Consider the following 12,500-nt stretch of genomic DNA (forward strand, 5'->3'; position numbering starts at 1 on the left):
GAAACCAAGACACGGAGGTTGGGAAGGATGCAGGCAGATGAGGAAGGGGCTTGAGAGCAGAGGGTCCAAGGAGGCAAGGAAGGGCAAAGCCACAGAGCGGACAGGTGAGGGGTCCTCCCACGTGGCATGTTCCAGAAAGTGACAGAGTTTGATACAGCTTGAAGCATAAGAGGAGAAAGGGGAGTGATCAGAACGACGGCAGAGGGGCGCGGGGAGAAGCGGGACCCATTTATTCAGAGCCCGGGAGGCCGCGTTAAATGATTTAGATTTTATTCAGTGGGGAACCACTGAAAGATTTTACACAGGTGCTGGACATCTTCAGATACGTGCTTAGAACTCCTGCTCTGCGTACAGTGTCGGGAGCTTGGAGGGCTCAGCTCAGGTGACAGAGGGGCCAAGGCCCGATGGATGGAGAGCAGTGAATGGGTCTGGGGAAGGCGCCTTAGGGTCCACATAGAGTCCCCAAAGCAGAAGCCGGCAATGTGGATTTGGGAGACAGGAGCACAGAGGTGGGCACTGCCGTGCGGGGTGGACGAGGCAGACTGGGGACAACGTCAGAGTAGAGGGAAAAGGGTGCTGAGTCCAGAGGAGCATGTGGGGAACAGGTGGAGGGAAGCAGGATTAGTCAGGAGGAGGGCCGGGGGGAGGAGCTAAGGGCCTGTCCAGAGGACCCAGCAGCCAGGAGCGTGGGCCACCACGCCGTGGGAAGTCATGCAAGTTGATGGTGGGAGGGGAGACGGTGCAGCGGGGCCCCGAGCCCTCAGTGGCAGGAGGAGGCGTGGGAAAAGGGGAGTCCAGCCCAGTGGCTGGAGCTCAGGGAAGTGGGGAACGTGCGTGGGTAGAGGCGATGCTCAGAAGCAGTGCAAGTGTCTGCTCCGGCTGCTGTGATAAGTTGGCAGCCTCCGGGGTGCTTAACCAACACACGTTTATTTCTCATAATTCGGAGGCTGGAGTCAAGAGCAAAGTGTGGGCAGGGTTGGTTTCTCCTGAGGCCTCTCTCCTTGACTTGCACCCCTGCCAGCTCTCTGCATGCCCAGACTTCCTCTTTATAAAAAGAGGACGCCAGTCAGATGGGACTGGGGCCCACCCTTATGTCCTTTGTTGTTGTTTTTTTCTTTGCGGTACGCGGGCCTCTCACTGTTGAGGCCTCTCCTGTTACGGAGCACAGGCTCCGGACGCACAGGCTCAGCGGCCATGGGTCATGGGCCCAGCCGCTCCGCGGCATGTGGGATCTTCCCGGACCGGGGCATGAACCGGCGTCCCCTGCATCGGCAGGCGGACGCTCAACCACTGCGCCACCAGGGAAGCCCTTATGTCCTTATTTTAATGTAATCATCTCCTTAAAGACCCCATTTCCAAGATAGGTCCTCTATCAAGATGTCTCCCAATACAGCCCCGTTCAAGGTTCTGGGTGGGGTTCGGGCTTCAGCACATGAATGGGGTGGGGGGAGACACAGTTCAGCCCACAGCAAGCAGGATTTGGGCACAAGGAGGATGCCAGCCGCATCTCCCAGCTCTGACTCGTGTGATGGGTGTGTGGGCCGGGGGGAGTGGGGATCCTTTGAAGGAAATGAACCCTCTCCACTGGAGAGGGAAGCAGCCGGCTGGCGACGGTTCAGGTACTGCCAGGTGGTCAGTACCCGCTGATGAATGCAAACAGGGGAGCCAGGGAAAAAGCTCCTGGAAGAAAGGCTGTCTCAGGGTCGGCAGTGGAGGAGGGGCAGCTGGGGGGACGGGGTCTCCGGCGCCTCTCCTGACTCCGCTCCTGACCCGCGTCCCTGTCTCCCGTAGCCTGTAACTGCAACCTTCACGCCCGGCGCTGCCGCTTCAACATGGAGCTTTACAAGCTGTCGGGGCGCAAGAGCGGAGGCGTCTGCCTCAACTGTCGCCACAACACGGCCGGCCGCCACTGCCACTACTGCAAGGAGGGCTACTACCGCGACCTGGGCAAGCCCATCACCCACCGCAAGGCCTGCAAAGGTAGGCGGGGCGGGCCTGGGCCGCCCCTCCCCCCCCAACCCTTCTCCTCCGGTGTTTCTTTTTTCTAGTCCCCACGCTGAGATCATCTCACGCACGCACGCACGCCTCCCAGGTATCTGGAGGTGTAAGTCGGAACAAAGGGGCGGTGGAGAAACGGCTCCAGGAGAAGAAAGGAGGTGGGGTCCCCGCGAGGGTGCAGGGCTCCCGGGCCCCGCCCCGCCCCCTCCGTCGGCACAGGTGTGCCGCATACCACAGGGCGGGGGTCATGTTCAACGGGCTTACCGTCGGCACAAAGGACTCTCTTTCACCAAAACCAAGCAGATGCATTTCTTTGGATGTGTGCGCACCGCTCCCCCCCCCCCCCCCCCCCCCCCCGCCTCCAGCCCCCAACGCTCACACAGATGCGCACCTTCACTGTGATGTCGGCAACTGGGGGGCTGGGGGGGGCGGGGCTCAGAAGGAACATTTAATCCACCTGCAAATAGTTTCACTTCTCAGGACAAAAAATTAAAGGGAGATGGGGGACTCTATTTTTTGTTCACTGAAGCAAGCAGTAATGTGTTAACTTTCTGCTGTTTGTTTTCTCCCACTAACAAAAATGAAGCGATGGTCGGATGACTCAGAGGAACTGATAAAAATGCCAGGGAAGTTAGTGACATTGGGGGAGGGGAGAAGTGCTCTCCCCCCACCCCCATTTGCTTTTGGGAATTCCAGGAACCAGGACTCTCCGGGTCCAAAACGCGAGGCCTAGCGCCACGGCTTCCTGTGAGCATGGCTTTCTGAGAACATATTTATCTTCTAGGGCTCTTGGGCCACAAGCCAGCATGGCTGGGGTCCTCACATGGGTCTGTAAAGACCCTGACACCGGAGAGACACAAGCCATGGGAGACTGATGCCCAGATGATGAGCTGCAGCAGGGAAACTCTCCTATGGCCACTGCTTAGCCTTGGATGAAGCCAAAGTATCGTCCTCTTAACAGGAAATCCACCAGATGTTGGGCACTTGTGTGCAGGACCGATTACATAATTCGTGGGCCCCGGTGCAAAATGAAAATACGGGGCTTCTTGTTCAGGAATTGCTAAGAATTTCAAAATGGCAAGCGGAGTTTCAACCAAGCGCGTGCCCTTCTGAGTGTGGGGCCCGTGAGCCGGCCCTGCTTGTGCAGGACGCTCTTCTCCAAAAAACAGCTTCCCAGTCTGTCTCCTCCTAGAGAAATCCCTTGGATTCCAAATGAGCAGAGATGAATAGGATGGCTTCCAACACACAAGCAAGCTCTCCTTCCAGATCCGTGGGCTTAAGGCTGCCTCTGGTGGTTGCCGAGAGAAATTTAAGCGTAAAGGTAGCTGGGCTGTTTCCACATTAAAGAACAACTGATCAGGTGAGAATCCCCCAGGAGGCTTTGAGCAGGGACTGAGAAAGTGACCTGGGCAAAGGGAATCCAAGAAACGTCTGCGGTGGCAGGAAGGCAGGGGCACCGTGGAAGGAGGGCTTTGGGTTTTCAGAGAATGTAGTTGGAAGGTAGCCAACGCCTTGTGCCCAAGTGTTTGTTGTCTCTCTTCTACTGAAGAAACTGAAGTCAGGGTCTTGTAAACAACTGGTTGCACAAAGATTTCGTGGGGATTTGGCCAAGAAAATTTAATCAACAGGGGCCAGTCGGGTGGGCAGCCCTGTGCCCGCGGATGAGAAGGTCTGGGCTGTGTCTGGAAAGGCAGTGGTCACTTCCTGCCATCCCAGTTTCTTCTGTCAGAGCAGGAAAGGCACGTCCCCTGGAGAGTCAGGAAGGAGCAGGGCCTTGGTCATCTTGCCATCTGCCTGCTCTCCCTTTCCTCTCTTGCCGTGGGGAGGGATGAGGGCCGCGTGTGGCCCTTCACTGCTGGGAGCCAGCTGTCAGGAGGCCACAGGGTCCTGGGAACCTGCAGATCATCCTACAGGGCTCTGCCACTCTAGTTAAATGGTGTGGAGCTGCCGGCTTCCTTTGCTGGTTTCCAGGAGGGACAGATGCAGGCAGATGAGGGTGTGGTCCTGTCTTATTCCAAATGCTTTGGCCAGCCTCGGTGGCTGGGTCCTTTCTCCCAGCCCTGGACAGCAACTACTTTGGTGGTAACACTGGGAGAAGAACCCATGGAAGAGGAGAAAATGTAAGGATGGAATCTGCTCAGAAGCACACTTGCTTATCCTTCTGGGGAAATGTGGCAGGAAAGGGTGGGACTCTCAGTGCCTACTGATTGGTGAGGAAAGACAGTGCTTCAAGGATTCTGCCTCCTGATTGGTGAGGCAGAGCATTGCCGGAAGGGCCCTGCTTTGTGATTGGTGAGAACATACAATGCCTGAAAGATCTGCTCTCTGATTGGTGAGAAGAAGAATGTGACCTGAAAGGTCTTGCCATTTCATTGGCGAGGGAAGTCATCTGTTGAAAGTTCCAGCTCTTTCCCCTCAGCTCTTTTTTTCCTGGTGTCACCCCCTTAGGGGATGTGGGAACTTTGAATCCACAGTTCCCCCACCAAAGAAAGACCCTGAGATCTTGGTGGGAACCAGCTGTAGGAGTTCAGATGCCGGCAGGGGGATGTGTACCCTCGAGATCTTCAGACAGGTGTCTCTCCATCACCCCGCCCCCGAGGAGTCCACTGTCTTGTCTTCCCAGGGCCGGATGGTTTAAGGAAATGGTTCCCTTAGTGGAAGCATTTGGTCCCAGCATGGTTTGCTCTCAGGGGCTTCCAAAATCATGGAGATGTGGAGTCACCCCCAGCCCTGGCCCCATTGTAGCTCTCGGGTGAAGGCTGTACTTCTTTGCTCTGTTTCAGATGCATTTCATGGGGAAATGGGACAAACCAGCAGCGCCTCTTGACTCAAGTTGGCCGTTGACCTGAGGGTGCTTGGGAATGGCTATTGGGGCCCCTTTACCCCCACCCCCGACCCGACTTCCCAGGGTCTGGGAGGAGCCCCGGGCAGGGGCTGAGGCCACCCATACACTGCTGGTGATTGGCTGACTCCCGACCTTGTTCAGTTGAGAGCAGGGTGGACCCAGACAAGGACAGCTTGGAGCAAGGGTATTCCATCCCAAACGTCATTATGCCGTTCCCCCATTTGGGAAGTTTCATAGCAACAAATTTGCTGGGTACTCTCTCCCCTCCCCTAGCTTACCAGACTGGGGCTGGCAGGGCCGGTGCACACAAAGGGCTGTAATCAACATGCCCAGGGAGCAGGCGGCTGCACTCTCCGCTATTCAGCGCGATTTCACAGCACTGGGAAGGCCTCATTATGGCGTGGGCTGTTGTCCTATACAAAGTCAGACGAGATGAATTTCTCCCCTTTCTCTGCGGAAGGGTGTGTGAATGATACTCGTTCTGGAATCTGTCAAAAGATAGGCGGTTTTGTTTACCATTTGTCTTCTTTATGGACTTGGGCCCCTTTCTCTTTAGAGCCGGCAAAGAAGACGTTACCATTTAACCATTTCAGCCATGCCTCCCTTTAAACGATATTAATTTATCATCTCCCCAAACCATCTGTGATGGATAAAGACATTCCAGGAGTCTCCCGTGAACCGAATTGTGATGAGAATGAAGAAATGACCCACCGCATCTAGCGCCCCCGCTCAGAGCGGCCTGCTTCCTTCCCTTGTTGACCTGCCCCCTTCAAGTCCACGGTCACCATGGCTGATCGCATGCTGCTGAGAAGGTGCCCGAGTCCTCGGAAGATGCGGGTGGCAGTGGGCAGAAGCCTGAGATGGTCCACACCAGCTTTGCCAGGGCTTGCTGGCCGCTCCCATCCACCCGTTTCTTCCAGCAGCTCTGCCAAAGGTTGGGGAGGAATCGATCATTTTGGGCCACGCCCTGGCCTCCCCAGCCACTCTGATGTGTAGCCAAGGCTGAGAACCAGGGCGGTGGGAGAAAAAGAAATGAGTACAGTGACCTGCTCTTGTGCTGAGAAAGGGGATATTCACAGGTGACCTAGGATTTATCCTTTAGAGGGGAGAGCCTTATGTTATAATGGCTCTCTTGATGAAAACTGGGCAGGGGGGGGTGTGTGTTTAAAATTGTGAAAATTTAAATCTTGCTGGTACAGCTGGGAGCTTAGTTATACAGTCTGATGCTCCAGTGTCCAGATGAAGGCTGGGATTGGACAGTCATGACTGCTTCATAGTGTGTGTGTGTGTATACATGTGTGTATGTGTCGATCTGGTGGTCTGAGGATTTAGTCACTGCACAGCTAGGAGCCTGGGACCTCCACCCCTTCCTGACTCTAAGCTAGTGTCCATGCAGTGGACAAAAGCCTAAAAACCTCAGAGATGTCCTTTCGATGTGTGGGCTCCTCGTCACATTTCCTTTTCCTAGCATCATCTTGGGAGGTACAGGGAAAAGGTTTGGTCATCTTGGCAGGAAGGTTCTCAGTGGCTGGAGCGGCTCCCAGCTTACAGGGCAGGGACCACAAAGCCAGCACCCACAGCGAGAGAGGCAGTCAGAGGAGAGGAAATCCTCATGGAAGGGCTCAGCTCCAGCTGTGGCCTGTGTTGGTGCAGCCTTCCTTGTTCCCTGGGCACGTGGGGGTCAGGATCCTGATCTCCAGATTTGCTCCAGGCTCAAAGCCCCGGAGAGCATCACGCAAGTCATGGGACCTCCCTGGACCTCGGTCTCCTCGTCTATGAAATCATATTCAGATTTACGGTCTCTGAGCCCCATACAGCTTTGACATTCCACATAACACATCCTCTTTTTTTAAAAAAAAAAAATCATAAAAAACATTTATGGGTCCCTGATGCAATAGGACAATGTCTTGTGTAAGTGAAGTTTGTGACCCGGGAACTTGGAAAAGCTGGCAGAGCCAGGAAATCGGGTGGAGGTGGTTTTCTCCTAAGGTCTCTACAAATGAAGAGAGTCTCCCATCTTGTGACTTGGCCCTTGCGGTGCCCTGCTCTGAAGTGGGGTCTCATTCCCCTGGGCCTACTTGGCCAGTTTCTTCACCTCCCTGGGTGTCAGTCTCCTTGTCTCTGAAGCTTGCTCTCATCCTGATTTTACATGAACTCTCCTAGAGGAAGCCCGGGGTCCCCGGTCCGAACAGAAAAGCCTCCTGATGTTTGCAGGCCCCCAGTTAACAGGGGCATTTTACTTGGGAAATACCTTCTGCTACTGGAAGAGCAGCAGGTTACCCCAGCCACAGGCTAGGGATGAAGAGCTTTTAAAAGCATGGAACTTGGAGTTATTGAGACCAGGGTTCAGATTCCACCTCAAGGCAAGGTATTTAGTCTTCGGTGCCTCAGTTTTCCCATCTGAAAATGGGGATAATAATAGTCCCTCCTCCCTCCTAGGGTTATGGTGTCGATTAAATGAGATGATGCAGAGGAGGTCCCCAGCACATGGCGTGCACGCCATACTGGTGAGCTGTTATGATTATTAGTACAAGAGGAGAAAAAGAGAGTAACCAGAGCCCCTGCCATTGCCAGTGTGCACACCAAGTGGATGGAGACCATTCCTTTGGCTCCCTGTGGCCTTAGTTCTTTTGGTGAGTGTGGTGCACAGGACAGCCGGCCCCTCTCCCCTGAGAGTCTCAGCCCTGGGACACGTGCACTTGAAGACCGATTCCCACCAGACTGGGCAGGGCCCCAGGCATTTGCCCGAACGCCGTTGCACACCCTTGATAAAGGATTTACACGCTTTGGGAGCAAAACTGACAAACGACTGGAACGGCAGAGATGGGTGTCCGGCAGCCAGCAGGCGGAGGCCCTGAGCGGAGAAGGTGGGGAGGGGCTGTGTGCATCCGGACGCAGTTCTGAAGGTGCTGCTAAGAAAGACCTGCAGCATCTGAGGGGCTCCCGGTGGGTCTGGGGCTGAAAGGTGGATGCGAGGCCCGAACTGGTCCTCACTGTTGGCCATCAGGTGCTCCAGCACCTCCCCGACTGCGTTGTCCAGCACACACACACACACACACACACACACACACGGAACGGCCTGTAGGACCTGTGCCTTTCGCCTCAGCTGTAGATCAGGTGCAGGAGGACTGTAGTTAGCTAGATCACGGAGGGTCGTAATCCAGTTTGGGATGATGGGGCTCCCCCTTTCCACTTCCTGCCGTCTGCACCTTGATCTGAAAGAGAGGTCGTGCAGCTTGAAACGTTTCTTCTTTTGTGCCTCGTTAGCAACTGCTGGGAGAAAGAAAAGCAGAGCCTCGGAGGAGGCGGACCCAGACAGCTGAGATGAAGCTTGTGGATTAATCTGTGGATTTAAATTATCCTCGCCCCCTCATTAGCACGGAGAATTTAGGAGTGGGGAGTGACCTCGGTTGTGAGGGGAAGGTCTTTGCTTTGTGCCCCTCCTACTTTCCTCCAGAGTCACAGGGTCCGTGAAACGGCCTCTTCCCCACGGAGAGGGCAGCACATCGGCTCTGAGCGTGTGCGTTGATTCAGCCCATGTTCATGGATCGCCTGCTCCACGTGGAACTGGGGGTACGGTGGTGACCAGGACAGACGCGTACCCCTGGAGCTTGTGTTCTGGAGGGAGGTTGATGATAGAGAAGAAAAAGTAAGCAGAGGATGATTACAGACTGTGGTGAGGTACGTGGAGGAAATAAGTAAGGTGGAAGGAGAGAGTGTAACTGGCGGCAGGGGAGGGGAGGGGGCATCCCGGGAGGACCTCTGGGGATGGGATGGACTTTGAGATGAGACCTGGGGTGTGAGGAACAAACAGCCAGGGGGGCACGGAGGGAGGAGCAGTACCATTGCCTGGAAGCAGGTGAGGGCTCTCTGTCAGAAGGGAGGCGACGAGGGCAGAGAGGAGGGGGCCCGTTCCAAGAGCAGTGGGTGCCACCGGAGGGCTGAGGATCAAGTGACTGGAGTGATGCGTCTGGCTTACCTTGTAAGAAGCTCCTGCTGTGAGACATGCCGCAGATGGGAGAAAACATTTGTGCATCGCATATCCGACCAAGGACTTGAATGCAGGCTGTGTAGAGGACTCTCAGAACTCCGCGATAAGGCAGCCAACCACTGAGCTAGAAAGGGGCAGAATACTTGCACAGCTACTTAGCAAAGATCCAGGGATGGCAAATGAATACCCAGACCATCATTTGTCTGCATTAGGGAAATGCAGATTAAAACCACAGCGAGATGCCACTACCCGCCCGTTAGAATGTTGAAAATAAAAAGTCCTGACAGTCCCAGGCACTGGCGCGCGTGTGTAGCAACCGGAACTCTCGCACACGGCTGGGGAATTCAGAATGGCACAGCTGCTGCGGAAAACATTTGTCAGCGTCTTCCAAAGTTAAGCACAGACCTGCCGTGATACTCAGCAATGCCTCCCCTAGGTATTTATCCCAGACAAACGAAATCTGTGTTCGCACCAAAACCTGCACACGGATGTTGATAACCGCGTTATTCGCAACTGCCCAAAACTGGAAACAACCCAACTGTGCTTCAGTGCGTGAATGGACAGCCAGCGGTGCACCCGTGCCGTGAAATCCGACTCGGCGATGCAAGTGAACCTGCTGCTGACTGACACAGCAACATGGACGCATCTCAAATTCATTGGGTGTAAAGGAGGCCAAGCTCAAAAGATTACCTACTGTGTGACCTCACCGAACATACGGTACCGCCATATACTTTACATAGGGTACATCCCACAGTAAGACGGTCTGAAAAGCTGTAGGGACCGAGAATAGATCCCGGGCCGCCAGGAGTAGGGACGGGGGCCTCACTGCAAAGGAGGAGCACAGGGGATGCATGGGAGACTTGGGCCGTTCTGTGTCCTGAGTGTGGTAGTGGCTACAGGACCCTGTGCATGTGATAAAGCCCGTAGGACTGGACACCACAGAAAGCGAACTTGACCGTGTGTGAATGAAAGGGTGATGATGACGGCGATGACGAGCTGCTTCCGTAGGGCTCTGTGATGCTGACTTTGGACCTCCTGGTCCCCTGTCTCCCGTTCCTCATGGCTCTGAGCTCACAAAGGGACCAGTCCCCCTGGGGTCAGCATTCACTCCTCCTCCCTGCCCCACCCCCAGCCCGCCTCTCTGAGCCCCACCCACTGTCTGCACCTTACCCGAGGCCCTTCCCTTCGGGAGTCCCCAGCCATCTCGGCCAGCCTCCACGTTGCTCTTCTTGGGGTCCATCCTCCTTACCCTGCTGGGGAGCAGAGAACACCCCTTAGTGCCTGACATGTGTCCTTCCCCCAAGCGCCACCTCTGGGGGGGGGGGTCCCACCAGGCTTCCCCAAAGAGGCCCAGCACACGTGCAAGAGACATGGGAAGCCTTTGTATCTGAACTTGATTTTCTCTGAAGATTCTGGCCCTTTCTGTCTTCATGCACAAACGCTCACCGGCACAGAGCACGCCGCTCTCCCTTCCCCTCCCCCCACCTCTCCCCCCCAACCCCGCCCCCCCCCACAGCAGCAGGAGCTCAGCCTGGTCCACGTAACAGGGCCCCGCCCGCCCCCGCTTTCTTTGTGGATGGTGTCCAGGTACACAGACAAGTGTCACTCCAAGCAGAGAAGGGTGTTTCACCCTAACCCAGTGCCACGGGCAGAGGAGGACCTCGGGCCTATAGGCTGCAGACCTTGGAGTCCCAGGGACCCCCTGACCGTCTCTAACGATGCTCACTGACGGCAGCGTCCCCAATTCAGGGCCGGGCGGTTTCTCTCCCTGACGCGCTCCTCTGCAGCCCCGAGGCCTTGTGGGTACTGGAAGGGGCGTTTCCGTCAGACCCTGGCTGGGAAGGGCTGCATCCAGCACCTGGCGTTCGACACTTTCTTCTTAAAGGAGGGAATGGCAGGCTCCCCGCATGCACGGGGCGGGCGAGGACGAGGCCGCCCATGGGCAGGGCCCCTGGAGAAGCTCACCGTGCAGCCTCGCTCCTCTGACCCTGTGCCAGCCTCCCGCTCAGCCCGGGCACCCAGCACGCTCCCCGCCTGAGGCCCGCGTGGGCCGCCCTTTTGCAGATGGCCCTCAGGTGGATGGGTCAGTGAGGAACTGTTGTGGGATCTGAGCTGGGAGGGACCCTAGCCGTCACGGAGGTCCTGATGTCTGCTCCGCCGGCCTGCTGGGATGTCAGGTGCCCTCAGAGACGCGGCCTACCTGGAGAAAGCTTCCATCCCCCAGCAGAGGCAGCGACTTCCACAGGGGAGCCGAGGCGTGAGAGGGCCCCCAGGCTGGTTGGTCGAGTGGCGGGACAGTCTGCCTTCTCCTGAGGCCCGGGACGCGCCTGGGCAGAGCCCCTCGGGAAGAAGACGCTTTCCTGAGGCTGCACACAAGCTGTGAGCGTGCTCAGGGGCCCAGAGCAATGTCCCACAGGCCTGGAGCTCAAACAGCAGACATTGATTTCTCACTGCTCTGGAGGCTGGAAGCACAAGACCAAGGTGGCCGCAGGGCTGTTTCCTCCTGAGGCCTCTCCTTGGCTTGAAGACGGCCGTCTTCTCCCTGTGTCCTCGTGTGGCCTTCCCTCTGGGTGTGTCTGTGTTCTCATCTCCTCTTCTTACGCGGACACCAGTCATGCTGGATTGAGGCCCACTCCAGTGACTGAATGTTACCTTAATCCCCCCTTTAAAGAGCCTGTCTGCGAGTACAGTCACATCCTGAGGGACTGGGCTTAGGACTCCAGCATTTGAATTCTGGGGGGGACGTCATTCAGCTCATAACACGAGTTCACAAGTGGCTGGAGGTCTGGGCGGTGGCCGTGAAGACCTCTGAGGTTCGGTTCGGTGCTGTGGTGGTTTTCTCTTCCCCTCCTGTCTGGAGCTGCTCCAGAGGGTCTGGGTGCCAGGCCCACTCCCCTCTCCTCCACACGCATGTGTCCTGGGATCACTGCCATTTGAGGGCCCCTGGAGCCAGGTCCTCAGGAAAAGCAGGTAGATGTCCTGATAGGAACCCAGGATGGGTTTCCAGAGCCAGGGCTTGAGCTGCAGTGGAGAGGGGCCAGCCCCAGGCATGCCTCTCCTCCTTATGGGAGCTGTGGGCCTTCAGGGATCCAGGACAGAGTGTCAGAGAGAGCAGGAAAGGCATCTGCTCGGGACCAGCAACCAGGGATCAGAGCTGAGAGGGACCCTGGCCATCACGGGGGTCCTGATAACTGCTCCACCGGCCTGCCTTCCAGGTCAGCTTTGCAGGGGCTCTCGGCAACCCTGGTACACTTCTCATAGCTGACGACCCGAATCTCAGAGATTCTGCTGCTCAGAGTGCAGCAGGTCATGGTGTCGGGTGGGGTGGCCCATGGGTGTGGAGGCAGGGCCTGGTGTGTGCCCGGCAGCAAGAGCACTTTCCTAGACTCCTGGGCCAGGACACTGCAATGGACTGTGGCAGTCGGGGTGACGGGCCCAGGGGACAGGCCACTGCCCTGGATCTTAGCCTGTTGAGCTGGAAGCAACTTTAGTGCAAGTTATAGACCTCCTGCCTTAGAGGTGAGTCACCCGAGGCTCAGAAAGAGTGAGGCGCTAGCTCAGGGTCACACAGCGTTACTGGCAGGGCAGGGTCAGACCCGGGTCTCTTGACACTCATCTGAAACCATCTGTGTGTCCTGAGCTGTCCGTTTCTGGCCGATGACCCAG

At 56.5% G+C, this 12,500-nt stretch overlaps 1 protein-coding gene across 1 annotated transcript in view; it reads left to right on the plus strand.

Moving 5' to 3' along the window:
- NTN1 (netrin 1) overlaps positions 1 to 12,500 on the plus strand; it is a 183,527-nt gene that overhangs the window by 117,979 nt on the left and 53,048 nt on the right. The window contains exon 3 of the mRNA XM_059996307.1: positions 1,792 to 1,980. Within this exon, the coding sequence (XP_059852290.1) occupies positions 1,792 to 1,980 (189 nt within the window). The remainder of the gene's footprint in view (positions 1 to 1,791; positions 1,981 to 12,500) is intronic.

The sequence above is a fragment of the Delphinus delphis genome, chromosome 19, assembly GCF_949987515.2.
Source record: "Delphinus delphis chromosome 19, mDelDel1.2, whole genome shotgun sequence".
In the NCBI taxonomy this organism is placed as follows: domain Eukaryota; kingdom Metazoa; phylum Chordata; class Mammalia; order Artiodactyla; family Delphinidae; genus Delphinus; species Delphinus delphis.